Raw genomic sequence first — 27,327 nt, forward strand, 5'->3', positions numbered from 1 at the left:
AAGTAAAAAAATTATGGGGGCTTCAGGGCTCTCTTATGGGGCCTCGCATACAGCGCTGTTATATACAAGCATAGAGAGGGAGTTTCAGGGTTCTCTAGAAATTCGCTGAAGTCTACGGTCGTGAAGCACCTCGTTTCCGGAAGAAAAAAAAGTTATTGAGTGACAAACGGACAGAGCTGCTCCTAATGATACTCCTGCATCTTGAGAGAGAGAGAGAGAGAGAGAGAGAGAGAGAGAGAGAGATCATGGTACTGAAGAAGAGTGTTATTCTCAAAAGCACCCTCACCAACACCAACACCACCACCAGCCCAGCGGTCCCCCCAGCCCATAAAGAGCCTCATTTGCAATTACTCACACCCGTGCGTCAAGATATGAATTCGGTGCTTCGTCTGCCGGCCGCGGTGCCACATATCAGCGATGACGCACATAAACAATGATAAAAATACACTGCCGCCTCTAAATTGTGCCTGATATATGCTGATGCCTTTCCCGTGACCCCGCAACCCTACCATGTTCAACTTTCGTGTCCCTTGCTGATCACATCCCTCACTTCTCCCCCTCTTCCCCTCCTTTCACCCCCACCTTCATTCTATCCTTTTTCCACTCTCACTCACCTTTCCCACTGATCACAACCCCACATCTCCCCCTCTTCCCCTCCTTTCATCCCCACCTTCATTTCCCCCCTCTTTCTACTCTAAACCCTACTTCATGCCCTCTTCTTTCCACTCTCACCTACACCCCTATTTCTTTCCCCTTCCCTGTACCTTTCCCGCATCCTCGTCTCTACTCGCTTCCTTCACTCTAGCACTCTCACCCATCTCCACACCCTACCCTCAAGTGCCACCCTCTTCACCACCCAGTTCTCATCCACTTACCCCATCCCTATCGAGCCTCATCCCTACGTCCATCTATCTCTGTCCCCTTCCACATCCCCACCCTCTTCTTCCACCTTCACCCATCCCCTTCTTCATCCCATACTCACTCCTATCCTCTCCCCTTCCCCATTGTTCTCCATAATCTTCTTCCTCTTTCATGCCCGTCCCCACTCACTCCCCATTTTTCATCCCCCTTATTCCCATACCTTTCTCTTCTTTCATTCCCATACCCACTCAGCCCCCATTTTCTTCCTCCTCTCTCAATCCCTTGCCACATCCCCTACCACCCACACCCCTATCCTCATCCCCCGTCCCATTCCCCCACCCCCTTCTCGCCCTCACATCATTCCACTTCGCCGTGTATACCGTATATCCATTCCATTAATCTGTTTATGTGTACACTCGTTTTTTAATAGTGATGTGTGGGTGGAGAGAGAGCCCGTGATTGATTAGTTTCAGCCACCAGTCACCGGTAAGCTGCATTGTAATTTTCGGGGAATTGTGGTCGCCGGCACACACACCACCACTACGTCATATAGATGGGGGAAAAAATATGGTCAGTGGCCGGAATTCTGCTAACACACTCAGTCATATTTATTTCTGATTTCTGATTGATACTGCTGCGTCTTTAATTTTGCTAACACACTCAGTTATATTTATTTCTGATTTTCGATTGATACTGGTGCGTCTTTATTTCTGCTAACACACTCAGTCATATTTATTTCTGATTTTTGATTGATACTGCTGCGTCTTTAATTCTGCAAACAGACTCAAGCAGATTTTTTTTCCTGAAATTTAACTGATACTATTGCGTCTCTCATGCAGAAATGCTCCTAGTGTTAAATGGATACTGTCTTGTCTCTTATATTGCTAACACACTCAAGTAGATATATTCCTAGTGTCAGATATACTGCTGGTCTAAAATATAAAGTACATCAGAGCTACACATGGAAAAAAGGTGTAAAATATATGGAAGATTACTTAGTACTTTCCTCCATCGTAGTGTCATACAGGTGGAAAAATATAGTAAATGTTTGGAACTTTGTTAACACACTCAATCAGATATACTCCTGATATATGATGAATACCGTGCCGTAGTTAATTTCCCTAACACACTCAAGCACATATATACCTGATGTTTGATGTATACTTTTGCCTCTGTTATTCTGCTAACACACTCAAATGTATTTTCGATACCAGATGGATACTGCTGTGTCTATAATGTCCTGAGAAGCAAAGTTAACCCTACCACTGCAATAGTCATCCTTGGTATGTCCTTACCCTTTTATGTAGCCAAATGAATGTGAAAGGGAATGTAAACTGTACTGAAGAGTGAATAATACTTTCCTCCCACTTTCGTCTCCAGATCCTTGGCAGTGATTTAAGCGCACAATATGAAGAAGGGAGACGATTCCCACGTGTTAAAAGTGTAAAAAACTGCCCAGTAATCACTCAAATTTCTCTTCTAGTTACAGCTCGTAGTTAATGAGGCAAAATGATAAGTGTTAAGGATAGACAGCTGCAATCTTCCCCCTCCCCTTTTCTTCCCCAAAACCTCTACAAGAACACAAGAACACGACAGGAAGGAGGTAGATGGCTCCCATTATGTCTCGCAGGCTAAGGGTTCAACATAATAAAGAAAAAGTGATATAAAAAACTACTTAATAATTTTCCTATTTTTCTTCCCTAGGTTCTCGACGGTAACACAACCACACAGCATGGAGGAGGTAGATGACACCCACATAAGTTAAGGATATAGAAAACTGATTATTATTATTATTATTTTTTTTTACTTTCTTCCCCACAGCCTCGACATTAAGGCAAGCACTAAGCATGGAGGACGTAGACGATTCCCACATTTGTCTTCGCTGCCGAGCCACCATCGTCGGCCTGGATAACTATGTGCAGCACCGACAGTCCGGGTGTGGGGCCAGTGTCAACAACAACGCCACCAAGCTGCAGAGTCAGGAACCACACCCACAACACAAACACGAAGACACCTACAGGAAGGACTTGCACAAGGACGGGGAAAAGGAGGACTCTGAGAAGCGCATTTCCGATAATGGCCACGTAGAAAGTAAGGAAGCATCAGAAGGAGCACAAGAACCCGTAAGTCATCACCTGGATAGTACAGACGATGGAAAGTACGCTGCCTCACCATCAGTCTCCGCTACTCTCTACGACAGCCAGTCCAAGCAGGACCCACCAGCCACTAGATCAAACATAGACCCACTACACGTCCCGTATAATGTGATGGAGGACTTCCCCAATCCCATTCCCCAACCACACTCGGATACCCCTATAACCAGCAGCCATACTGACCTAAAATCCAAAGCCCAGGATCTGACCATCTCGCACAAGGACAGCCGAGGACAAGCACCTTTCACGGGGTATACCGATCCCCTCCTTCCTCACGGACAGGACCCCGCCAACATGACACTCTTCAGGCAGTTCGACACCTTCAGCGAGCACGGCAAAATGACACACGAGGGCGAGGCGGAGTCCCACGGTGATGCCATGGGATTGTTCAAAGTCGCCTCACTTTCTTACGAACTTGAGACTAAAAATTTCGAGTCCAGGTACTCTGATTTCTACTCTCTCCAGCATAGTTCACAAGAGCCTCTGCTGACAACCGTTCCGACACTTGAGCAAAGCAAAGCTAAGCACATAGGACAGGGAGGGCTGAAATCATCAGACAGTGTTATGGATGAAAATGAAAAGGAAAAAGGAGCAGATCAAGAGAGGAGAGACAGTGATGAAGCGAGAGAGGCGAGCAAGGAATACAGAGGAGCTGACCTCAAGTACAGTGGGTCTAGCAACATTGATTTTCATAAACATGACTTACGTCAGGACGATTTTCTTTCGTCACTTGAGCTTAGAAGTAGTGTCAAGGTGGGAGCGAAGAGGAGGCATGAGGACGATGACGAGTTCGATGACGATGACGACGACGAAACGAGGCCTCCACGCTATCACACAGGAGGAAAGTGGAGGCCAGGCAGTCGACCTCCACCTTCTGCTGGTGGTAAATGGAGGCCAGCCACACCCAGGGATGAGCTGGAAGTGGATGAGGAGATGGGTGAGGAGTACGCCGACGAAGAGGAGCCCCTGATGCCACCGCCACCCACCTATACCAAGGGCAAGTGGCTGCCAGGTAAAAAGATGACTAACATTATCAAAGTTGGGAGCAGCGTAGAGTACCACTGTCAAGCCTGCAACAGAACACTCAAAGGAAAGGAGGCGTACGAGCGTCATCTGAACTCCGAGCTCCACTTCGTTAATGAAAACAAGGCCTCGGGGAAAAGGAGGGCTAAAAAGTCCAAAGTGGTTCCATCTGAGATAGTACCCAGCAGACCTGTACGATCCAAGAAGTTAGCAGCCAAGACGTTTCTAAAATCAACGATAGCTGGTCTGAAGAGCAGAAAAATTACGTCAACCGATACAAGAAGCAGCAAGAAGGCTTCAACAACAGCTGCTGCCGATACCGTCAAAGGAGTAATGGCTTCACTGAAAGACTGTAAGAACATGTACGTAAAGACAGAGAAAGAGGAGTTACCTGAAGACGAGGACGAGATTGAGATCAATAACACAACACTAGTCACTCCCAAGCTGTTGTGTCCCATTTGTAAGCTATCTTTTGGTGAAGCTTATGCAGCGCTGCACTTTGCATCCCTGGCTCATATACATAATGAACTTGAGTATAGGCAAAACAGAAATGAGGATAATGACGCTGAATTCAATGAAATTCTCTTAAATAACTTCAGTGCAATCGTAAAAACGTCTCCATTCATGTGCGATGGTTGCAAATTTTACTGTAACTTGCAGGATGATTTTTTAACTCACATGAAGTCACATGAGGACGATCCTGAAGACACTGAAGTGAAAACGTTGTTCTCGTGCTCAGCGTGCACTGATGAGGAAGAAATGAGGCTGACAGCTGTCCTGCGCCACTTGCAGACACCTCACCACTTCTACAACGCCAGGGATTGTGTGATGCAGACGCGGCAAGTGGTGCTAACCAGCAGGACGGCCGTGGTGTGCCCGCTGGGTGATGGTGTGTTCAGGTACATGCGTCAGTACCGCACCCATCGTCGCATTCACCATCAGGAGCCAGGTTTTCAGCTCAACGATCAACGTCTCCTTCAGTGCCCGCAGTGCTCCTTCAAGGCCTTGCGTGAGTGGCAAATACGAGCTCACATTAAGAAAAGCCACGACGACGCAGGTACCAAAGGCGGCAAATACCACTGCTTTGTGTGCGGCCTTGCCTTCGCAACACACATCCAGGCTGTATCCCATCGACGGTCTGCTGAACACCGCACGACACTGTGGCGACAAAAGGGGATCTCCGTATCAAGGGTGTGCAGAATGTGCTATGTGGAGATGGAAGATCTTGCGTCACTGCGGCGGCACATGACTAAAGAACACCTGAAGGACTGCACTCCATGTCATTTCTGTGGGGTCGTGTTCCCTCTGAGGTGTGATCTAGCCAAGCACCAAAAGATGTGCAGGAAGGTGCCGGGTGAGATGACTGGTGAGCATAAGTGTGACCTGTGCAGTTTCAAGAACGACCTCCTCGCTCACGTCCTCATGCACAAGACACTAGTGCACGGCCAACGAGGGCCAGACGATCGACACAGCTGCCACATATGTAAAGTAAGTGTCTGGGGCTGGTACTCTAAAACTTACTTAGATGTTCCTCATTGCATTCTTAGATGGGAATAAATGGTGACAGTGATGATGATGATGATGGTGATATGTGGTGTTCAACGTTTTTCTTTTCACATCTTCATTACAATCACTTCCTCCTGCTGCATTTCCAAACATACTTGTTGATTTCCTCAGTGAAGAGCCACATAAAATCTTTCCTGCTTATTCAGCGCATTAGTTTCTTCTTCCTACACTCTTTTCCAGACGTATAGCTGTTAATTTATTCCTCAGTGAATGTACGTTCTTCTCTTCACCTAGTACATTGGCTGCTTTTTCCAGACGTACAGTTGCCTGCAAATGAACCCAGGACAGCATCAATGTGTCGCAGAGGTCTAGCATTTGGTACATTTGACAACCTTGACATAACTTCATGTTTGTTGGTGGCACGAACATGAATGAATGAGGGTGTCAAATATTAGTCAAAATAACCAAGTTAACGAGATGCACGAACCCGTGAGATTGTACCTAGACCTCCACTTCACACACACACTGCCCCAGGTTGAAGTGTGGCCAAATGTACTTGCTGCTTTCCTCAGTGAAAGACCACAAGGACATAACGTGGTCAAGGGGTAAATGTTTTCTTCCCACAGTGATTTGTTCTTGCTGCTGTTTTCCCCAGTGATGGGGCACATAAATGTTTTCTCCCCAACTATTTAGCATATGGCTTTTCCTGCTGTTTATATTAGTGAACGAACGTTTTTCTCCAAAGCTGACACAATGGTTTCATCTTCCTACTCTCCCAAACATACTTGCTCTTCTTCTCGGCGAATATACATATTTTCTTTTGATTTACTCGATACGGTAAATTTCTCCTATTCTATTTACATGGTCGTTCTTCTCTTCGCTTATTTAATATAATACCTTCTTTTTCCCGCTCTTTTTTCATTAGTACTTAGTGCTCTCCTCAGTGAATGGACTTTTTCCTATTACTCCATCAATACAATGTTTTTTCTCCTTCCACATTCTTTACGTGGGGATTTTTTGCTTCACCAACTTAGTACAATGCCTTCTTCGTCCCGTTCTCTTTTCAGACGTACTTGCTGTTCTCCTCGGTGAAGGGACACATGCTGGCTCACACTAACGAGTGGCCACACGCCTGCCACCTCTGCTCTAGGAAGTTTCCCCAGCAGGATTGGCGGGACAGTCACCTTCTGGCCGCACACACACGCGAGCACGCCGCAGTGGCCGCAGAAGGTCCCGCACTCTGTGATACATGCGGCAAGACGCTCTCAAACAGGTAGGATACACAGAGACACTCAGGGCAAGATACTCTCAGACAAGTGGGTTATACAGACACATCCCTGTGGATACACTTTCTCAAAATGGTGGGTTATACGACCGTTTATGCTCTTCTTCTTGTGATTCAGCTACGCCCTACTGATAAAGGCCGTCCTCTTGGCTGTAAAACGCTCTCAGAAGGTGGGTTAATACGAACGTGTATTGCACTTTTTTCTGCTACACTCCTGGGATAAAAGTTCTCTCTGAGGCAAGACGCTCTCAAGCAGGTGGGTTATAAGAAAGTTTGTTATTCTGCTTGTGATTCAGAAACACCCTACTGATAATGGCTCTACCCTCTCTGGCAAGACTCAAGTAGGTTCGTTATACACATGTGCTCATGTACTCCTTGTTCAGCTACACCCAACTCTTAAGGGACCTGCTCTTACAGAGGTTGGTTATACGAATTACGAATGCCTGTATCTCATGTGTCTGTCATTCATTTACACCCTACTCATAAAGGTCCGCAATATGCGACGCCCGCGGCTAGGTTTTCACGAACAGATGTGTTATGCTAAAGCCCATTACTCATGTGCCCATGAATCAGTTATAGCCCAGTCTTACAAAATACAGTATTTCTCTATACGGTACATATTATATGGCATCACACATACTTTACTTTATAAAGATTATCTATGTTCCTCAGTTAAGGAGAAAGTAATATGTTAGTGATACTTTCTGTAGAAAGTAATATGCTGGTTATTCAGAGAAAGCATACTGTACAAAACGTCAAGCTATACAGACAGTTGTGTCGGACATCTTTCCTCGGTCTTCTCAGGGGTCTCTTGTACCTATTTTCTGTGCCCTGTGCTAAGGTGCCACTTGCATTCATGCTGCACTTGTACCTGTTTTGTCTCTATCTTCATGTGACACTTGTTCCTCAGGGGACACTTGTACTTATCTTCAGCATTCCATCCACTTCTCGTTGTACCATACACTTGGCAGCATCCTTTGTACCTATCTTCGTCAGCATAACTTCGTCTGTCTCCTTATACATATCTTAACCAACTTTTCTTCCGTCTCTTTACACCCATCTTCGACATCATCCTTTCTTCAGTCTCGTTAAACCTCTCAAGTCTGCCTCATCGTACATATCTTCGTCAACATCCTTTCTTCTGTCTCCTTATAACTATCTTCGACAACTTCTCTTCTGTCTCTCTTATATCTTCATCGACCATTTCCCTTTCGTCTTCTTGTAACTATCGTTTTCAACATTCCCTAACCTCCTCCTCTCCACCCAGATGGCACTTATACCGGCACCAGCAGGAGACTCACGCCCGGCCCTCAGGCATCACCACCCAGCCAAGGAACCATCGGACGTCACTCATGGGGAGCAAGAAGGACGCCACATCTCGAGTCAGGCCGCTGTGTGACGTGTGTGGGGTGCAGTGCGAGTCAGTCGGTCTCCTGAAGCTGTGAGTCCAAAGTCCATGTAGGGGGCTGAGCTCAATTTTGCTGTATTCTTGTAGTTCAGATGCCACGTAGGGGATTTAAGCTGTATTTTACTATGCTCTTATAGTCCAGAGTCAATATAGGGAGGTTCAAGCTCTATTTTACTTCATTCATGTTAACTCTAGGTGACGTGTTTGAGCTTTTAATATCCTCTATGCCGTGTGTGCGAGGTAGAGTTCAAGGTTCATGTATAGGCTTTAAGCTCTACTATTATGATGCCTATTTTACTTAATTCTTGGTACCTCAGATGATTTTGTTTAGCTTTTGAGATACTTTGTGACGTGTGGGGGGAGAGTGTAGTGCGAGTCTGTCAATGTCAGTCAGTCGGTCTCCTCATACTGAGTTCATGGTTCATGTATAGGGGTTTTAAGCTTGGAACTCGTGTAGACTGGACTCCGAGTTGTTACGTCTTGTACAGAATTTACAGGTTAAAATATAGACAAGATTGAAGCTGCTAATTCAGATTTTACATATGATCCCTAAGTTCTGAAGTCAAGTAGTCTTTGCTCTGCCATGTCTTCCGGGTTTATACTTTCAGATCAAGTATTGCCCCAAGGCTTGATTACTGTTTAATATTTCATTACTCTGTTCAGCAGCTTCAATGAGTACTTTGTCAAATAAAATACTCAGCATTATTCTTGAAGCGGGAGTAGCTGCGGAAATGTTGTTGCTCTTTACTACCATTATTTATAACTGATTTTACCCCCAAATTCTTCACTCCTTATTACTCTTCATTCTAACCCTCCCATCGTATACCTGGCTAACCATCTCATACACACCTCTCAGCCATAACCTGCTTTGTTGTATCGTGCCTCACACCACCACCCTAACTTCCTCCCTCAAAAGTGTTGAGTATATCTGTGCCACAATCAAGTCTGAAGTTATATACATACCCATTACTCTCTCTTTGATCTCCCCTTTCACCACAGCTCCCCTCATTCCACCCGCACGTCGACGCGAAATGCAGCTTTGTAGTGGATATAAATCGTTACTTTCATTGGCCAAAAATTACCATCTCTAGGAGGCAAAGAGCGAGTGATCAATGATGAATGCAAAGAGAACACATTATTTGCCGAGGCGCGCAGTCGTATATGGATCTCCGATGTTTTACGACGCGGAATTTCAAAGGCTTATCGTGACTTGTGCAAACAGCGTGGCGGGGCCGAGATAGCGCCGCCCTGGTTTACGATAGCGACCGACTGGCGCCACTGAGCCCCGCTGTTTGTTGTGATGGTAATCAGGAGAGACAGGTAGGCAAGCATCACAGGTGGAGCAGCGCGCAGGGAATCAATGATGGTGCCCGCTGATGCACGACTGGGTATTTCTTGGTGTTGACTGCGCGCCCGTGTTCATCACCGCCGGAGCGCGCCACAATGGGTCTGACAGCTTGTTAGTTACGTTTTCTGAGGAATGTAAATTAAAGGCAGGAGTGGCGAGGCGAAAAACGTGTCGACTTTATTGCGGCGTTGAAGTGTCAAGAACCCCGCCAGCTGTCACTGATAAATGTCCATGCCAATATACTGACTATACAAACGTCACATCACATTAACCCCTTCACCCCCAGAGGTATCTTCGTTACTAAATAAAATCGTCTGGTGATACACATTAGAACATAAAATACGTCCTCATGCTGACTAGGTTCCTCACCCACCTAGGAATAAAATAGTCTGGTTTTATCAATCTAACAATTTATCTCTGTCTATATATCTATCTATCTATAGCAAGACGCCTTAATCCCGTAAGGGATGACCACAAATAAATCACTTCCACATCTCCCTGTCCCCTACGAACTGGCTGCCCTTCCTTCGAACTCACACACCCCTCTCATATAGCTCTCCACTCCATCCTTCCACCTCATCCTTGGTCTGATTTTAGCCGGATTAAATTATATAGTTCATCCTCGTACTGAATGAGTTAAAGAAAATGCAACCCTTTGGTCCCTGAATATTTATGTTATGTGAAGAGAGCGCTGGATGCGAGAGGGATGTCTGTTGAGCAAGGAAGAGTGGCTGTGCGTGACAGAAATAAATGGAGAGAAATTGTGAATGAATAAGTGATGACGCAGCCCTGAGGGGATATTCTCCCGCATTTGGTCTGATCAGCTAGTCAGGTCAGGTGCGGGTAAGGGGATGGGTCTGTTATGATGTGGCAGGGGTAAACCAGTTCTGCTGTCGGGCCCTGCTGCGGATGTCACTGATTGCATTGCGCAGTTGACCCTTGTGCGGTGTGATGCGGTGAGGATCTGTCCGTTCTCCCCTTTGGGGCTAAGATGCGAATGAATGTGTTTGAATGGATGAGTAAATGGAGAGTGAGTCGTCCTGTCTCGGCTACCTCCCTTTCCTTGGGGGAAGCAGCCTAGGTATATAGATAGATAGATATCCTCCTAAGTAACTGGCAACTCTTAATCACAAATGAACTTGCCAAAGATCCCAGAATCAACTTCACAGGGACCTGACATGTAAATTTCCCTTTTAATATTGCTACCGTTCCTCCCCACACTCCCCCCCAACACCCCCATTCCACTGTGCGACGTTATTGTGAATTTGTCCCAAGTAATATTCATGCTCTTCACTCACCGCATATCTATAGTCTAGCCGAATATTGTCCCAGGCGTGTAAGATCTATTGCATCAATTTGGAGACTTTAATTTACACTGTAGCCGGGGGTGGTTGGGTCAGGCTGCTGCATATGACTGTTTGGCTAAGTGTGGGGTGTTTGTGTTGCGTGTGCAGGCATCGCAAGGGCCACAAGCAGAGGGAAGGGGACAAGTACCAGTGTCCACATTGCTGCTACACCACCGGACGACACCCCCACCTGCGACGACACCTACGCCTACACACCGGCTCCACCCCGTTCTCCTGCCCTTACTGCCAATACGTGTGCAACAACCAGGTGCGTTTACACTCTTTCGTCCTTATAATAAACAGTCGTGCCTCCTCTGTGCTGACTTTCCTCCATTATGCAGTCATATCTAAATTGGGAAATGCTGGATCGTATAAGTATCGTAGTTATAATGATGTCTTACGATTGCATTTTGATGTAGGGAAGGACGGATCATGGAAGTATGCGAGTCATGGCGATGTTTTCTAATGTGTCGTCAAGAAAAAACTGCCAACAGAGAAACAGCCATCATCATCATCACCCAAATTCTTTATTCCCACTTAGAGATGGGACGATGCAAGGATCCAAAATTTATCTCGCTTTGTATATGGTAGTCATGGCGACGTCTCTCTTCCATTATGCTGTCGTGTCTGCGCAGGAAAGTAATGGATCATGGAAGTTATCACCTTAATCCGAAAATAAAAATATGTTTGGCAGTCCACCTTTGTTGACTGCAGTGTTAATAGTGTAAATCTGCTAAGGTGAATTAAGGGTTTTAGTCCAGTGGTGTATTCTGTATTTTTATCTTGCTGCCCACGTACGATTTTATTCTGGTTCGGAGAGACTTTCCAATTTGGAAGGGTTAGATATATGGGGAGATTTTCTGATTTGGAGGAGGTTAGATATGGAGAGAGTTTTTGATATAGAGGGGTTAGATATGGAGAGACTTTTCGATTTGGAGGGATTAGATATGAAGAGACTTTTCCATTTTCCATTATGGAGAGACTTTTTATTTGGAGGGGTTGGATATGGAGAGATTTTTTTATTTGGAGGCGTTCAATATGGAGAGACTTTTCGATTTGGAGGGGTTTAATATAGCCTTCATTACCTGCTTTAATTTAAGAGGCCTTTCTTAAAATGGATAAAATCGCCTCAAGTAGCAAGAATAAAAGACGTCCACGGAATGAAAGGATTAATCTCACCTGAAGACGGGATGAGGCAGGGTCTAGAAACAAGGAAAGGAAGAGGTCGAAAGTGGGAGAAACTCGATCAACAGCAGGCCAGGTGAAATGGGGAGCTGTATTTAGATGAATTATCTCCTTTCAGACCGAAAGCATTTTATTTCTTGCCACCTCCAGACGATTTTACTCAGCCCTGGGGACGCTTTTCACACTGGAGGAGTTTAATATCCACTTCATTAATCCCTTCAGTAAGAAAGGACTTAAGTTAAATTCAATCGGCTGGAAATGGCTGGAATAAACTAAGAAAATACGTCACCTTCGTGGTATTAATGGCTTCATCTTTTCCTAGGAGAACCTACGGAAGCACATGCTGAAGACGATGAGGCACCCAGGACGGTTCATGTACGAGTGCCGCCTTTGCCTCACTATGGGGGACGGCCTACAGAACCACCCAGGAACGTCTAGTCAGTCCATTAAGGCGGAGGGAACCGGGAATGAACCACAAGCCTGTGAACCCAATGAAAACGCAGTGTCGGATGCTCTTGACACTGGTCCCTCAACCTCTCGTGGCTCTAATATCTCCCCTGAAATCGTCCCTCCAGTCTCATCGTCCCGGCCAAAGGAATCTGAATCTACATCTTCCCATCATCTAAACCCCCAGCTCTCACAACATCATAAGAGCGAGGCATCGAAGACCATGGACCACAATAGTATCCAATCCCACCAGAAAGAGGAGAATATCGGTGATAAAGCAAGTGCCAATCTGGGTGGGTTAAAACTAGAGCCGGTTCACGAAATCTTCAAGAGTAACTATGCCAAAGACTTCCAGGCTCACCTCTTGGACAAGCACAGCGAGGCTTTTCTCAATAAAGATGAGGTAAGTGTGTGTGTGTGTGTGTGTGTGTGTGTGTGTGTGTGTGTGTGTGTGTGTGTGTGTGTGTGTGTGTGTGTGTGTGTGTGTGTGTGTGTGTGTGTGTGTGTGTGTGTGTGTGTGTGTGTGTGTGTGTGTGTGTGTGTGTGTGTGAGCATATTCTGCACATGTATATCTTTTAAAACTGCAATATTCTCACACCACATTAACTATAGCCTAAATAAATTAGTCTTGACCTCACCCCATTTGATCCTTTCGTGGGTAAGGATCTACTTGTGTTATTTTATTAAAGCCAATACTTTCAATTTTGTTCACCTGGGAGAAATCCTAGCAATTCAGTAGTTAAAAATGGTCTCGATTAACCCTTGTAATTTAACAGACACACTTATGCATAGACACATTAACAGCGTGCGATGTTGATTACCTCAGAGATCTCGGTATAGTCAGGGGCTTCATTACTCCACTCTAATGACGGATTCTTTGTCCTTGCTACCTTCAGACGATTTACTCAGACTGGGAGAGACTTTTCGAGATGGAGAGGATAGATCTAATTATAATTCACTTCTTCAGTACAAAAGGCATCACTGAATGAAACCACCTGAATGTAGCTAGAGTAAAATAAAAATAATGCGTAATGAAACTGGAGGGACTAACGCAATGGTATGCGACAATTTTCATTTGCAGTGGAAGAGACGTTTCAACCAAGAAACGCTAAGTATAGCCTTCACTTATCCCTTCAGTACAAAAAACCTCTCCTCAGCTTATTAAAAAAGTTTGTTGGTAGCCTGAATATAATGAAATATCTGTAACACTTTTTCGGGACTAGCACCAAACTGAAGAGCTAGTCTGCTGTTACGGCTCAGCATTCAAGCCGGAGAGATAGCAGTTTTGGGCCAATTTAGACTAATGGGGTATAGCACCCTCCAGATACCCCCTACACTCAAACGCATCGTTCAGAAGTCGAAAAAAAAAAAAATTAATATGGGGAAAAAAAAAAAAAAAAAAAAAAAAAGGAGAGTGGCCAAATGCTTGTATACGGAAATCGATAATCTGCAGTCGCGTAGGGTTGCAGCCCCACGATGCATACGGCCGGTGGGTTGAAGGGGGGAAGAAGGGAAGGTGCGGCCGATTCTCATGCACGGCTCAGGCCCCTTGTTGATAGCGCGCGTTTCGTTGTTTTATTCATGTCAGCCTGTATTAAACGCCAGAGTGGTGCATGAGTCTGGCCCACGGATTTATAGTGCCCCAAGTTGAATTGGAATGGTACTAAGACCCGGCTGGAGATTGCCGCCCAGGAGGACACCTGAAATATTAATTCTCCCCTCGACATGATTTGGTGTCAAGTCTTGTAAATTGGAGGGGAAGGGCCGTATTCTTCTGAGATTAGGAGACTTGACTGCATCCCTTCCTTAGCGAAATATATTGTGTATTATATCCTGAGTTGCACCCTCGTGGACTTGATGTTTTCTGGCGCCTCCTTCGTAGCGAGTTATTGTGTCTATTTTGACTTCTTCGCTCGGTCCTCCCTCCCCCTTTTTTTTTTCTTTTTTTGTTACCATCTGACTTGCATTTTGTTTCAGGGAGATTTTTTGAGATATTTTAGCCTTCATATACCTTCACTGAACGAGAGGACTTTCGTTTACAGTCTATAGGCTGGCAAATCAAACTAGAATAACGTCACCGTAAGTTGAGAAATTGCTAATTTCATGTATGTTATTTATACACGACCTGAAAAAAATGTAGTTCAAGCACAATGTTCTCACAAAACAGGCACCATAACCTAAAGCTAAACTTGAGATTTTGGGGAGTATCCGAGTGAAGCAACCAAATTTTTCCAGTCTGTGGAAGTCAGGTCTACTTGAGCCAGAAGCCACGAGAACATCCTCAAACACATGACTTAATTATACCTGTTATCACTACCTTTTCCTGCCCTTGAGGGATACATTACCATTATCTTTATTATCAGTAATTATTGATTCCTATCTTTATTATTTCTCTAAATATTAAAAATGGCACAGCCACCTCACTCTACAGAATATACGTGGTGACTATATCTGTCTGTCTCTGGTCTACCTTCTCCCAGACTGTTGGATTGCGAACTATATTTGGTATGAATGCCTAGTGAGTGTGTGTGAGTACATGGCAAGAATATGCAATTGCCCCCACCCTCTCTTTCCATCCTGCCCTCTCTTCTGACCTTCCCTCAGAGAGCGATGACAGATAAATACATACCCTGTACATACACAAATAGACATGCATGCATACCGGCATATTATACACCTACACCCCCCTCCCCCCCCACACACACACGTGTGTGTGTGTGTGGGGTGGGGGGATGGGGGGGTGGATGTGTCTCTGTCTGTCTGTCAGTCTTTCGTGCATGCGTATGTGTGTGGGACGATGGTGTTCCTAAACAATCTAATTTTCCTTTTTCTTAATTGTTTCATATTCATTTATCAATGTAAACATCTTCAAATATCAAAATAATGCAGTGATTCTTTGTAAACAGCAGTGAGAATTCCTTGCAAAATATAATACTCGGAAAAATGTCAGTATATCAAAGATCAGGTTAACACTTGCTGTCCATTATATATATATATATATATATATATATATATATATATATATATATATATATATATATATATATATATATATATATATTATACTGTAGTTTATTCTTACTCCTTCCAGACGATATTATTTCTTTCGGGAATGACCCTTTACACTAAGGGGCCACTGAAGGCTAAATTGAAGGCTAGATCGATCCCATCCAGTTCAAATATTTTTTCCTGACCGATTGGTTTTGACCCTCATTTTAAACAGGATAAAACTGAGTATTTAGTTTAGTTTAGTATTAAGTGTCCATGTTCTTTCAGCGATTAATCGGATTTTCCCTCGTTCGTTCTTTGCTATTATATTGAAGGCTCATCATATTTTCACCTACGTACGGTCCGTAATTTTTTTTTTCTATGCATGATCCACATTCAGTATTCCCATAAAGGTCGAGCTGCATATTGTCCTCTTTGTCCTTCCAACGCAGAGAGATCTTAGTTACGACATGGAATCGATCGTAAGTCTGTTTGTGATTCAACGTCCATATCTTCGTCTCCGCAGGTGAAGTCCCACATCCGGTCCTATTATCGGCCAGAGGAGGACGCCACCTTCACTACCGCCCCCCTCCCCTTCGTCCACAAGAAGCGGAACAGGTAAGGGAGCCCCTTCACACTCTGTGTCCCTCGCACTCTCTTGTCCCTCGCACTCTCTTATTCCTCGCACTCTCTTGTCCCTCGCACTCTCGTCCCTCGCACTCTCTTGTTCCTCACATTCTTTTGTCCTTCACACTCTTCGTCCTTCACACTTTCATAATAGATTTGAGTTTACGCATTTTTAGTTGTTTTCGTTATCACTGCTAACTCCTCTTCGAATATGCTCTATCTCTCTACCTCCTTCCTGGCTGAACCACACTGCCTTTCTTACAGTTCTTTTACTTTTACTTAGGCCAAATTTTCGCCCATTTGTAACTTCTTTCACAAAGGTCAGTGAAAGAAGGGCTATACTGCGGCTATCCATCCTTTCCACAGCAGTCCTTCGTGACTAGCACCATAGTCTTGTGATGATCTGTTATAACGGAGAGATGGCAAGTACCTGTATACGTCAAGTTCGGGCTGAAAGAATATAGCTTCTTTATATACGGCATATTGTCTCACTGGTAAATCCCTTCTGCTTCATTTTTTTCCCCTTTAAAGACTCGTACATCACACCTATTGCCCATATAGCACTTCACAGGGCAATCCGTATATGACATCGTAATGATATGCACATATATGAAGGCCTACTATGAAGATAGTTTTAATATAGTAATGCAAACAACACGAAAACACAGATGATGAGGGTTTCTGTCAGTGCAGGCCATTGTCTGCGGGAACCTCCTAACACAACATCATTATTTATGCACGTCTCTTCCTACGCAATTATTCTGATATGCCTACAACACCCAGACGGCCCTCGGAAACCCACCACACCGATAATGACGAAGCCGACGACCCTGGTAGCGAAGGTGGCGATGAGGAGGAAGAGGAGGAGGAGGAAGAGGACGTGTTGTCGCAGCTGAGGAGGACCTTGAACATCGACGACTACGTGGCGGAGGGCAAGGCTGCAGGCGGTGGTGGTGGGGGTGATCAGGCCAAGGGGGAGGCGGTGGTGACGGAGGAGAAAAGAACGGCAGGAGCTGTGGAGACTGAGGGCGAGTCGAAGAGATTTGTCACCTCCACCAGTCTCCTTCACCCAGGTCAGTTTATGGGTAGAGATAATGTAGCAGGAAGATAACAGATGAGCAACCATGAAACTGTTGGTCGATCATGCAGGTTAACCATTCACCTCCTTAATCTTCCTTTACTTAACTTCCCAAGCATATCCTTTAAAATTTGCATTGTTGAGTCTCGTATAAAAGACTATTTATTTTCAGTTTCACTTGGCGCTGATTTCCGTCCTTTTGTAGCTTATATCACGTGCCTCAGTGGCGGAAATAGTGCTACGCCTCGACATCATTTCTTTAGCATATCTCAGTGACTTGCACCGTATTGTAGTGTTACCCTCTTCTTACAACTCAGCATGCAAGATGGTCAGTTTTAAGTCAAGTTAAAGTGAACAGAGTATAACACCCGTATACCTTTCTTGATGATATAAGTCAAAGGGTTAATGCAGTTCCCAATGGCTTCAGGACGTAGAGGCAGCCAAGAGGGTGTGGTGAAGCTGGGTGCGGGAGGAGTGACACGTTCCTACCAGAGACCAGCCAGAGTCACCACACAGAGGCCATCACCCACTCGACCCTCCGGCACACAGACACTTAAGGTTATGGTGAGTGTGGCCAGGATTTTACTTGGGGAGTGTGGCCAGGGACTTGCAGAATATGGCCAGGGATGTACTTGGGGGTGTGACCAGGAACTTGTAGAGTATGGCCAGGGACTTTAGGAGTGTTGCCAGGGACTTGAAGAGTCTGGCCAAGGATCTCTTATGGAGTGTGGCCAGGGACTTGAATATGGCTAAGAAAATGTTTGGAGAGTGTGGCCATGGATTTCCTTGGGGAGTGTGGCCAGGGACTTGGAGAGTGTGACTAGGGATTTACGCGGGGAATGTGGCCAGGGATATACTTGGAGAGTGTGGCCAGGGATTTAATTGGGGAGTGTGGCCAAGGTCTGTACATCGACGGTTGCGGGTCGTAGTCTTGTGAAATGCTTAGTGGATGCTTTCCCTGTAAGCGACGCCTTACAGTTTTGTGGTTCAGATCCAGCAGGTGCCAGATGGAGCAGGTGGGGGTGAAGAGGACGGTAGCAGACAGGTGGTTCTGGTGCTGCCCGACCACCTGCTGAACCCCAGCGAGGTGGAGGCCTTACTGCCCTGCCTTGGACTCACTGCTGCACCTTCTGAGACAGTGGCTATCTCCCCTCTCCACTCTACTCAGCAACCTCACCAACACAATCAGCATCAGGTCAGTCCATGTAATCTCTCTCTCTCTCTCTCTCTCTCTCTCTCTCTCTCTCTCTCTCTCTCTCTCTCCCAGCCTGAATCAGTTTTAGTTAATTAGAAAGACACATTACGTATGATATACATTTTACTTTTCCATAAATCTGTAATATGCATTAAAGTGTCTGAGTCTGGATCATGACCAAACGTATCAGCCAGCCGAGGTTTTTCCAGTACGTCTAAAGTAACGAGAGTTAACATAATGTGAGGCTGAAGATTCTCCCTTCCTTCTATCTGTTGAAAACAAAACAGTATGGGTCAAAATGTAAGTACACGAGTAAATCTCTTGTGATGTGGATTTGTGGATTTTTAAAAATCTGTGATGATCGAGTAGCTCTTGTCGTAAACAAAAGGGATGGTTAATTTTGCTATGATAATGAATTAACCTTCATGTATTTTTCAGCTGCAGGTAGCTCCCCAAGGACAGTGTATGGATCCCAGCCAAGCTCCAGGGGTTGAGGAAGCTGGCGATGGTAGAGTCGTGATGCAGACAGATCGAGTCATCAACATGGAGACGCAAAGGAACACTGCAATGATACCTGGGCAGTCAGAGGAGCCAGGTCAACATCAGAGTCAAGTTGTGCTGTATCCCCAGGCACAGGAATTGCAACATCAGAAACCCCAGGTCATTCACGGATCACCATTGTTGCAGCAGAAACAAAAGATTCTTCATGGACCACAGATTCTTAATCCTCTACAGGTGGTGGCCAAAGCGGCAGAAGTGTTGACACAGAGTGAGACGTTTCCATCCGAAACTCACCAGGTTCTGACTCAGAATCCTGTGTTACATGAGGTTCTGAGCCACACTGAGGTCGGTAGTGAAGTGGTCCTGACTCATTCCCTGAACACTCAGACCATCTTAGAGCCCTCACCTCTTCCCGCTACACCCCAGACTATCCTAACACAGCCCTCACCTGCCTCCATCGCTGCCCCACCCCAGACTATCCTGACAGAGTCTTCACCACTTCCCACCCCATCCCAGACTATCCTAACAGAGCCCTCACCTGCCCCTGTCCCTGCCCCACCTCAGACTATCCTGACAGAACCTCCACCAATTCCTGCCGCCCCACAGATACTCGAGGCCACCATGGAGGAGGGTGGGGTGAGGCAGGGTGAGGCGAGGCAGGAAGCTCTATCAACCACCGTCCTCCCGTCAAGTACCACACTAGAGCTGGTGGAGGAGCAGGTGTCCACGACTGGCCAAGTGAAACCTTCCTCGTCTGGAGACAATGCAGGGGAGATCATATATTCCTTCACACTCCCGTAGTCAGTGTTACTGTTCGTCCACCTTAATTTGGCGGAGATTTTCGTCCTTTCGTAGCTTTTTTCCCGTAGCTCGTTTGTAGAATAAGACAATACTTTGGCTCTACATCCATTTCATAGCCCTTCTTCAGGATATACATCATATTCTTGTGTTAATCTCTTGCGACAGCCCAGCATTCAAGATAGAGAGAGGACAATTTTTGGCCATGTTAAAGTGGGCGGTACTGCTCCCTACGTGTACTCCAAACACTCTCTTAGACTACTGATACACAATGTGAGCTGTTTCATAGCATCAATAATCCTTCTGTGTCCAAACACATTTCTGATACATCAGATACTTTGTAGTGCTTGGTATCTCCAGGCCCTGTATCCGGTTCCCATATGGACAGAATAAAGATACTTCAGCAAATCCCTATAATCGCTGTGATATAGCCAGATCACTTACTGGTTTTTGGAACAGACAGACAGGAAACTACTAGACTGTAAATGACAGACCTTTATGTAACCAATTCCTTCTGACTACAATGCACAGTAGTCAGTTGACGGAAGAATAATTATTCCCATTTAATGAAACTGTGTATGTTTTGAAGATACAACACAAATTCAGTGCGTGTGTAAATGGATTCCATTCTGACAATTCACGGCCCTGTGAAATCACTACACAGTCACTAGATATATCGCTCGGTTGGCAAAATCCTGGTCCCCCCCCCCCTTTTTTTTTTTCCATTCTTGACTGTGAGTGATATAAAATCCTAATCGAGGTTTGTAAGACACAACTATGCTCTTATTAAATATGGAAATAAAGCGAATTTCTGTTTGTGATTCATTTCATCAGTCCCCCCACTACGAGTTGTCTCCCCTTTGGTGAACAAAATCCTAAGAAAGGAGTATTAACAGAAATGAAAACAAGAGGTTATAGTTCTGCAGTAATTAAGTAACATTTGAAAGCCAGTTGTAATTATCTGTCACTCCTACAAGCATGTAGTGGCACCTGTACACTTTAGTGACAACACCTGAGCACCTTCAAGCACCCTGCAAGCATGGAGTTAAACCTGTACACTTTAATGACAACACCGGAGCACCCTTCAGCCGTGATGAAGACGATTTTATTCAACATACGACAGACCCTTCATTATGAACCGCTACTAAAATCTATATTTTTTCCCTCAGTTCTAAATCTCTCCTCAAGTTGAACAGATCGTTCGGGGATAAAAAGGAAAGAAAAGTTATCGTACTGATGAGGTTAACTAACACCCAAACTCTGCAGTCATCTGTCACTCCTGCACGCATCTGATAAAGTTTCTGTGCCAACGCTTACACACTATATGAAAATTCACAGTGCACACTTTATCTAATGGTTCTAAAGTCATACTACTAGAATGGAAGCTAAGTATGGCTGAAAATGGAGCAAGAAAGAGTTATAAGCTGCTGAAGGACGGTTACGTGTGTCTTAAAGGAAGATTTGTGCAGGTGAAGGGAGGGCATGAGCAGCTGAAAGTAGGGTTAGGTAGTTGTGAGCAGCTAAAGGAACTCTAAAGGAATCTGAAGAGAGTACAAGTGCAGCTGAAGGAGGGGAGAGCAGGAGTTGAAAAGGTTGAAGGGAACTCTGAAGGAACGACTATACTGCAGTTCTTACACCTTAACTTGGCACAGATTGCCGTCCATTTGTAACTTATTTCACGTAATTCGGTGACAGAAAAAAATAATAATGCTACGACTCTATCCTTTCAACAGCACTTCTTCTTGACTAGCATCATATTCTACGGTTGTGTACTGTTACAACTCAGCATTCAAGATGGTGAGATGGCAATTTCAGGCAAAGGTAGGCAAAGGTAGAGTAAAAACAACTTAGTGCAACTGATGTGAAGGCAGAAACAGCTAAAGGGATGGAGAAAAAAAGGGTAGCCTTCTGCTGATGAGGGGCAAGACTAGGTTACGAAGAGTAGGAAGGAAAGCAAAAGCACCTGAAGGGAAAACAACAGAAACTGAATGAAAAGTGACTTAAGAAGAAACGAAGGTAAAAACAGCGAAGACAAAAAATGGGTAAACAAAGGGAAAGTGTGAGTAGCTGAAGGAAAGGGAAAGGCAGCTGATAGTTGTGGAAAAGGAGTTGAAAGGATGGCAAATCAGGGTTGTGGACAGCTGCAGACAAGGCAAAAACAAAATGAGAACACGAAAAGCAGAAAAACGAGAAGATGATTACAGGTGAGGGGCAAAAAGGTACGAAACTGACGGGAAGGGAAGGGAAGGGAAAGGAACGGAAGGGCAGGGAAGGAAGGTAAGACGGGGGGCAAAATGAAGGCAAGAAAAGATGAAGGGAAGAAGCAATGGTAAAAACATGCACCAGAATCGAAGACTAAGGCACCTGAAAGGTAAGAGTGTGTGAGCACCTGAGAGGAAGGCATGACAGGGTTGTATGCAGTGGAAGAGAAGGCAAGAGCAGATGAAAACAGAGCGAGACTAGCTAATGGGAGGGCAAAACAGCAGAAGAAGCAAATCAGGCTTTTGAGCAACTGAAAGGAGGGCAAAACAGATAAACAGATGGCAAGAAAAGCTAAACGCTGGGATTTTGAGCAGCTAAAGGGCGACCGAGAGAAGCTGAGGGCAGGGAAAGGCTAGGTATGGAAAGGCAAGATTATGAACAAATGACGAAAGCAGAGCAACTGAATGAGGACAAGGTGGGACTGTGCAAAACCGAAAAGAGGACAGGAACAAAAGAAAAAAAACAGTAAAAGGGAGAGAGAAAAGCTGAAGTAAGGCTAAGGCAAGGGAAGGGAAGGCTACACACACACAAAAAAAAAAAGTAAAATAAGAAGAGCTGAAAGGAACATCACAAGAGAAAAAAGATGACAAAAAAAAAAAAAAAAGAAGCAGGCAAGTTCAGAACAGCAGGAGAGTAGTGATGTGACCAGCTGAAAGGGGGACATGAACAGCTGAAAGAAGGGCTGACGAAAAGGCAAAAACAGATGAAAGTGCAGTAAGAAGGGCTGAAGGAAGGAAAGAAAAGCAGAAGCGCAAGAGAGAGAAATTGAGGCAGAGGAAAGGAAGGGCAAAAGCAGCTGAAAGGAGGAGGAGCTAGGACTATGAACAGTTGATAAGAGGGACAATGACAGCAAAAAAGAGAAGACAAACATAGCAGAAGGACAAGAGAGGAAAACTGAGGGCAGAGCAAGGGAAGACAAGGAAAGGCAAGGACAGTTATTAGTAGAACAAGAAGAGGTGAAAAAAAGACAAGAGAATAAATGATCAAAAAAGGCACAGGGGCAAGAGAAAGAAACTGAGGGCAAGAGCGACAAACTGAGGGCAAGCGAGACAAGCTGAGGGCAAGAGAAACAAGCTGAGGGCAAGAGAAACAAGCTGAGGGCAAGAGAGAAAAACTGAGGGTAAGAGAGACAAACTGAGGGCACAGCAAGGCCAGGGTAAGGGAAGGCAAGGCTGGGGGTGGGCTCGGCTTCAGCGGAGGGCAAGTTTATGAAATATCAATACCAGCGTGTCTACCGGGCCGAGTTATCACCCAGCCCGCCCTCCTTCCTCCCTCCCTCCACCCCGCTTACTTGTTAATCTTTAGGCCAGCCCAGAGAGAGAGAGAGAGAGAGAGGCCCTCACTCCAACACTACTCTCTCTCTCTCTCTCTGTCTCTCTCTCTCTCTCTCTCTCTGTATCTATTTACACACACACACACAGACACACACACACACAAAATAATAATAATGGAAACAAGATGAGACTATCTTCACAGGCCTGCTGCGAAACTATTATGGACTTTTAAGTTTCTCTTTTAAACTCAGAGAATGTGAAACTGTTTTACTGAAAATGGCTCCTTATGGCAAATTTTTAAAAACTGCTAAATAAACAGCTGGTGCATCAGCTGATGCAAGAGCTTACACGTCAAATCAACTCAAAATCTCAAGCTGAACGACTTTGCATTTCGTAAGAAAGCCGGCAAAATGCCTCCTTATTGCCGAAATTGAAAATCGTCTATCAGTCAGCTGAAGCAGCGACTGACATGTTAAATTAACTCAAAATTTTAGCTGAGCCACTTTACATTTCATAAGAAAATCACAATATGGACCAGTGGCTCTGTGGGCCGTGGACCCGTTAGAGTGAAGGAGTTGTTGCACCTTTTACTTGGTAATTTATTATGCATATTACACCTTCACATTCTCTTTCATGCAAGTCATGAATATTTCTTTAAAATCTCAGCATAGCATGCTTTAGTAACGCACAGCACAAGAGGGTACTAAGATGTATGATGCACAACCAATCGCTAAGGAACCAGTGGTACGAGTTTCCGAAACAAACGAGAACACAGACATGCAGTCGTTCTTATCTCCAGGGCCGTGGATCGATTTCTGTTGCTCTCCTCTGTGGCTACGTATAATTTTGATGCCTCGATGCTCTGTGGTGCCGTATAGTGTGTGTGTGTGTGTGTGTGTGTGTGTGTGTGTGTGTGTGTGTGTGTGTGTGTGTGTGTGTGTGTGTGTGTGTGTGTGTGTGTGTGTGTGTGTGTGTGTGTGTGTGTGTGTGTGTGTGTGTGTGTGTGTGTGTGTGTGTGTGTGTGTGTGTGTTTACATATCCAACCCGAGCACGCTATCAATACCTTACTGTTAATGTTACCAGATAATTTTCTTGACTTCGGAGAGCGCCTTACTCGTGGAAGTGAAGGAGTTATAAAACTTACATCTGTACAAGAGGACAAAAGAGTGTAGTACGCAGAATCACCCGCCAAGGAAGAAGCGCTACGAAGCCTCCCACACCAAGAAGTAATACGCAGACTTGATCATCTAGGAAGAAGTCTTACGAGACCTCCCAACACCACGCAGTAAAACGCGCAATCAATCGCATCGGGAGAAGTGTTACGGAGCCACCCACGCCGACGGGAATACGGTGTTGCTCTTGTTGTGGTCGGAACGGAAGACATGTCAGCGTACAGAGCTCCAGGCCCGACCCTATGTGAGTTAACGTCGCTCTCTGATTTATAGCGACCTGCGGCTGACGGTTCATATATATTTTTTTAAGAAGCTCACCCAGGGTCTTGGCGGGTCTCCAGGAGGTTTGGGGGGGGAAGAGGGGGAGAATTTGGGGAAGGGGGAGTGAGAGAGAAATTGGGGGAGGGGAGAGAGAGGGGGGATTCGGGGGAAGGGATGAAAGGAGGGAGAAAGAGAATGGGAGGCGGAGAAACTGTGGAAAGGGGTGGGTGGGGGAAAAATGGGGGAGAAAGACAGGAAAGGGAGATAAACAGAGGAGACAGGGAGTAATGGGGGAGAAAGAGAGGGGGAGAAAGAGTAAGGGGAGAAAAGGAGGGGGAGAAAGAGAGGGGGGGAAGAAAGAGGGGGGCTGAAATGGCAGGGGGGCGAGGGGAAGGGAAAGGCGACACTGGCTGGATAATGATGTATTGAAAGCCCGAGGTATGACTGGGGCAGCTTGAACGTACTTAACCACTTCATCCCAACGACCTGCTCTTCAATCCTATTTATACTGCTGCCTGACCATTTTATTAAAGTTTAGGTGAAAAATATGAGTGAAAAGGTTAATGAAGACAATACCTAACCTCTCCAGCTCAAGAAAGTTTCCCCTCAAATGAGTTTCAGTTGTTATAGTAAGAGTAAGATAAAATACGTCAGTGGAGTGAAGGGATTAGAGCTCCCCCCCCCCTTGACCTTGTTGTCGTCATCCACATTATGATTTTTTCCTTAAAGGTAAAAAATGATGGTTGTTGAGAGAAGGTGACTCTCAGTGTGAAGTGCTGATGAATGAAGACATGAATTGGTGAATGAACGAAAGTAGCTCGGTGCAGTGTTGATAAAAAGAGGAGTATTTATTCAAAGCAAGTGGAAACTAAAGGTGCTTAGGAAAAAAAAAAAGGGTGGTCAGTACTAAGAAGGCCTTGATACAGAGATCTGAGTAGGAATGCTGCAAGAGGACTGAATAAAGATGTGTTGTTGCCCGCATTAGCAGGAGACTTTGGTACGGCATAAGTGTGAAAAGTCAAAAGTAACAGTGGAAATTGGACTGTGTGTGGTGCAAGCAGAATAGACAGGATAAGAAATATAGCGATTAGTGAAAGAAGTGAATAGGATGCATAGAAGAGTGCCTGCTTAGATACAGGATGGTCATAGGGAGAGAATGGATATTGACAGATTGGTGAAAAAAGTATACCTGAGTGAGTCTGAAGCTTGGAGGAAGGTTGGTAAGAAGGTGAATGGATATAGTTGATGAGTGAGTAAGAAATTCTCGGCGTCTCACTTAACAATGCCCTCAGCTGGACCTCTCATGTTAGATCACTTGCTAAAACCGCCTAAAAGAAACTTGGATTACTGTACAGAGTCCGTAACTTCTTCACTGACGAGCAGTTAGCTATAATTTATAAGAGTCATGTGCGCTCTCAGCTTGAATATTGCTCACCTTTGTGGAATGGATGTGGAGAGACTGCATTAAAACAACTAGACAAAATTCAGAACAAAGCTGTTAGAATTATTAACAACCCTGCCATTACAAATAAACTACCTTCCCTACAAGAAGGAATGTTGCCTCCCTTGCATTATTTTACAGATATTTTTATGGCAAATGCTCAGATAAAGCTGCGTCCATGGTGCCACCTCTCAATGCCTTCCCTCGTGCTACACGGGCATCTGGTAGCGCTCATGACTGGAATATCACTCAGCCATATTGCAGAACTTCTGCCTATCAGAATTGTTTCATTCCCCGAACTGCATCTCTCTGGAACTCGCTTCCCCAGAGTTGTTTCCCTCCAAACTTCAACCTACAGCTGTTCAAGTCTAACTGTTACAGATATTTTATGAACAGAGGACACCAGTAATCTGGTGTATGGATTATTTTTTTTTTTATTCATTGTTTTTCCTTCTTCTATTCAGTTATTAAAAAAAAAAAAGAAAGCCGATGATGCTAAGAAACTGCTAAGGAGAACTAGCCTAGCTGGAAGGAGCAGATGCAGATGAAGCCTATGGTAAGGATTTGGCACCCTTTTTAACCCGACAGCCGATGGAATAACTAACTGACAAGTGTATCAGTAAAGAGACAGATGAATAAGTGCAGATGGTCATGACTGTGAGGTGGATCCAGGCTTCCGAAGACTTAAATGGGGTGTGAATGATTGTGGGTCATTAACTGGGCATACAGTACTGCACTATCAATAGGTCTCCCACTTTCGTATATATCTCTCATTGTCTCTGGACCCAACCTCACTTCCTCTGCAGCTGGGAGTCATGGATAAGATTATGATGATAAAAATATTCTGTCTACTGCAAGTCGAATATACATGTGTTAGATTAGGAAGACTCTCTCGCGCTCAAAGTAAACAGTGATCACCTCTGACTCCTTCAAACTCGTCTGGAGGCGACGCGAATAAAAATAAGGCGTTATTAGAGTGAAAAAATTAAAGACTCTTGTACAACACCCTTTCCTTCTGCAGTTGTTTGTACGACTGAACTTATCATACGAACATATTACTTTTTCTCGCAGTTTCCCAGAGACGAAGTGTACTTTGCATAAACTGGATAAAGTTATATAAATCGATATGTATGAGGTTGCTTGGTGCGTCGTGTGTTAGATTTTACGT

At 44.9% G+C, this 27,327-nt stretch overlaps 1 protein-coding gene across 1 annotated transcript in view; it reads left to right on the forward strand.

Annotated features, from left to right (window-relative positions):
• Window positions 1-19,752, forward strand: part of LOC145400439 (uncharacterized) — a 42,865-nt gene extending 23,113 nt beyond the window's left edge. Inside the window, exons 2-12 of the mRNA XM_080272953.1 lie at window positions 2,683-5,525; window positions 6,611-6,816; window positions 8,096-8,269; window positions 11,039-11,198; window positions 12,438-12,971; window positions 16,083-16,168; window positions 16,961-17,250; window positions 17,683-17,819; window positions 18,247-18,450; window positions 18,889-19,110; window positions 19,150-19,752. Coding sequence (XP_080129079.1) covers window positions 2,683-5,525; window positions 6,611-6,816; window positions 8,096-8,269; window positions 11,039-11,198; window positions 12,438-12,971; window positions 16,083-16,168; window positions 16,961-17,250; window positions 17,683-17,819; window positions 18,247-18,450; window positions 18,889-19,110; window positions 19,150-19,752 — 5,459 coding nt within the window. The remainder of the gene's footprint in view (window positions 1-2,682; window positions 5,526-6,610; window positions 6,817-8,095; window positions 8,270-11,038; window positions 11,199-12,437; window positions 12,972-16,082; window positions 16,169-16,960; window positions 17,251-17,682; window positions 17,820-18,246; window positions 18,451-18,888; window positions 19,111-19,149) is intronic.
• The last annotated feature ends 7,575 nt before the right edge of the window (window positions 19,753-27,327 follow it).

The sequence above is a fragment of the Coenobita brevimanus genome, chromosome 52, assembly GCF_032717465.1.
Source record: "Coenobita brevimanus isolate Jiangsu-jjx chromosome 52, ASM3271746v2, whole genome shotgun sequence".
Lineage (NCBI taxonomy): Eukaryota > Metazoa > Arthropoda > Malacostraca > Decapoda > Coenobitidae > Coenobita > Coenobita brevimanus.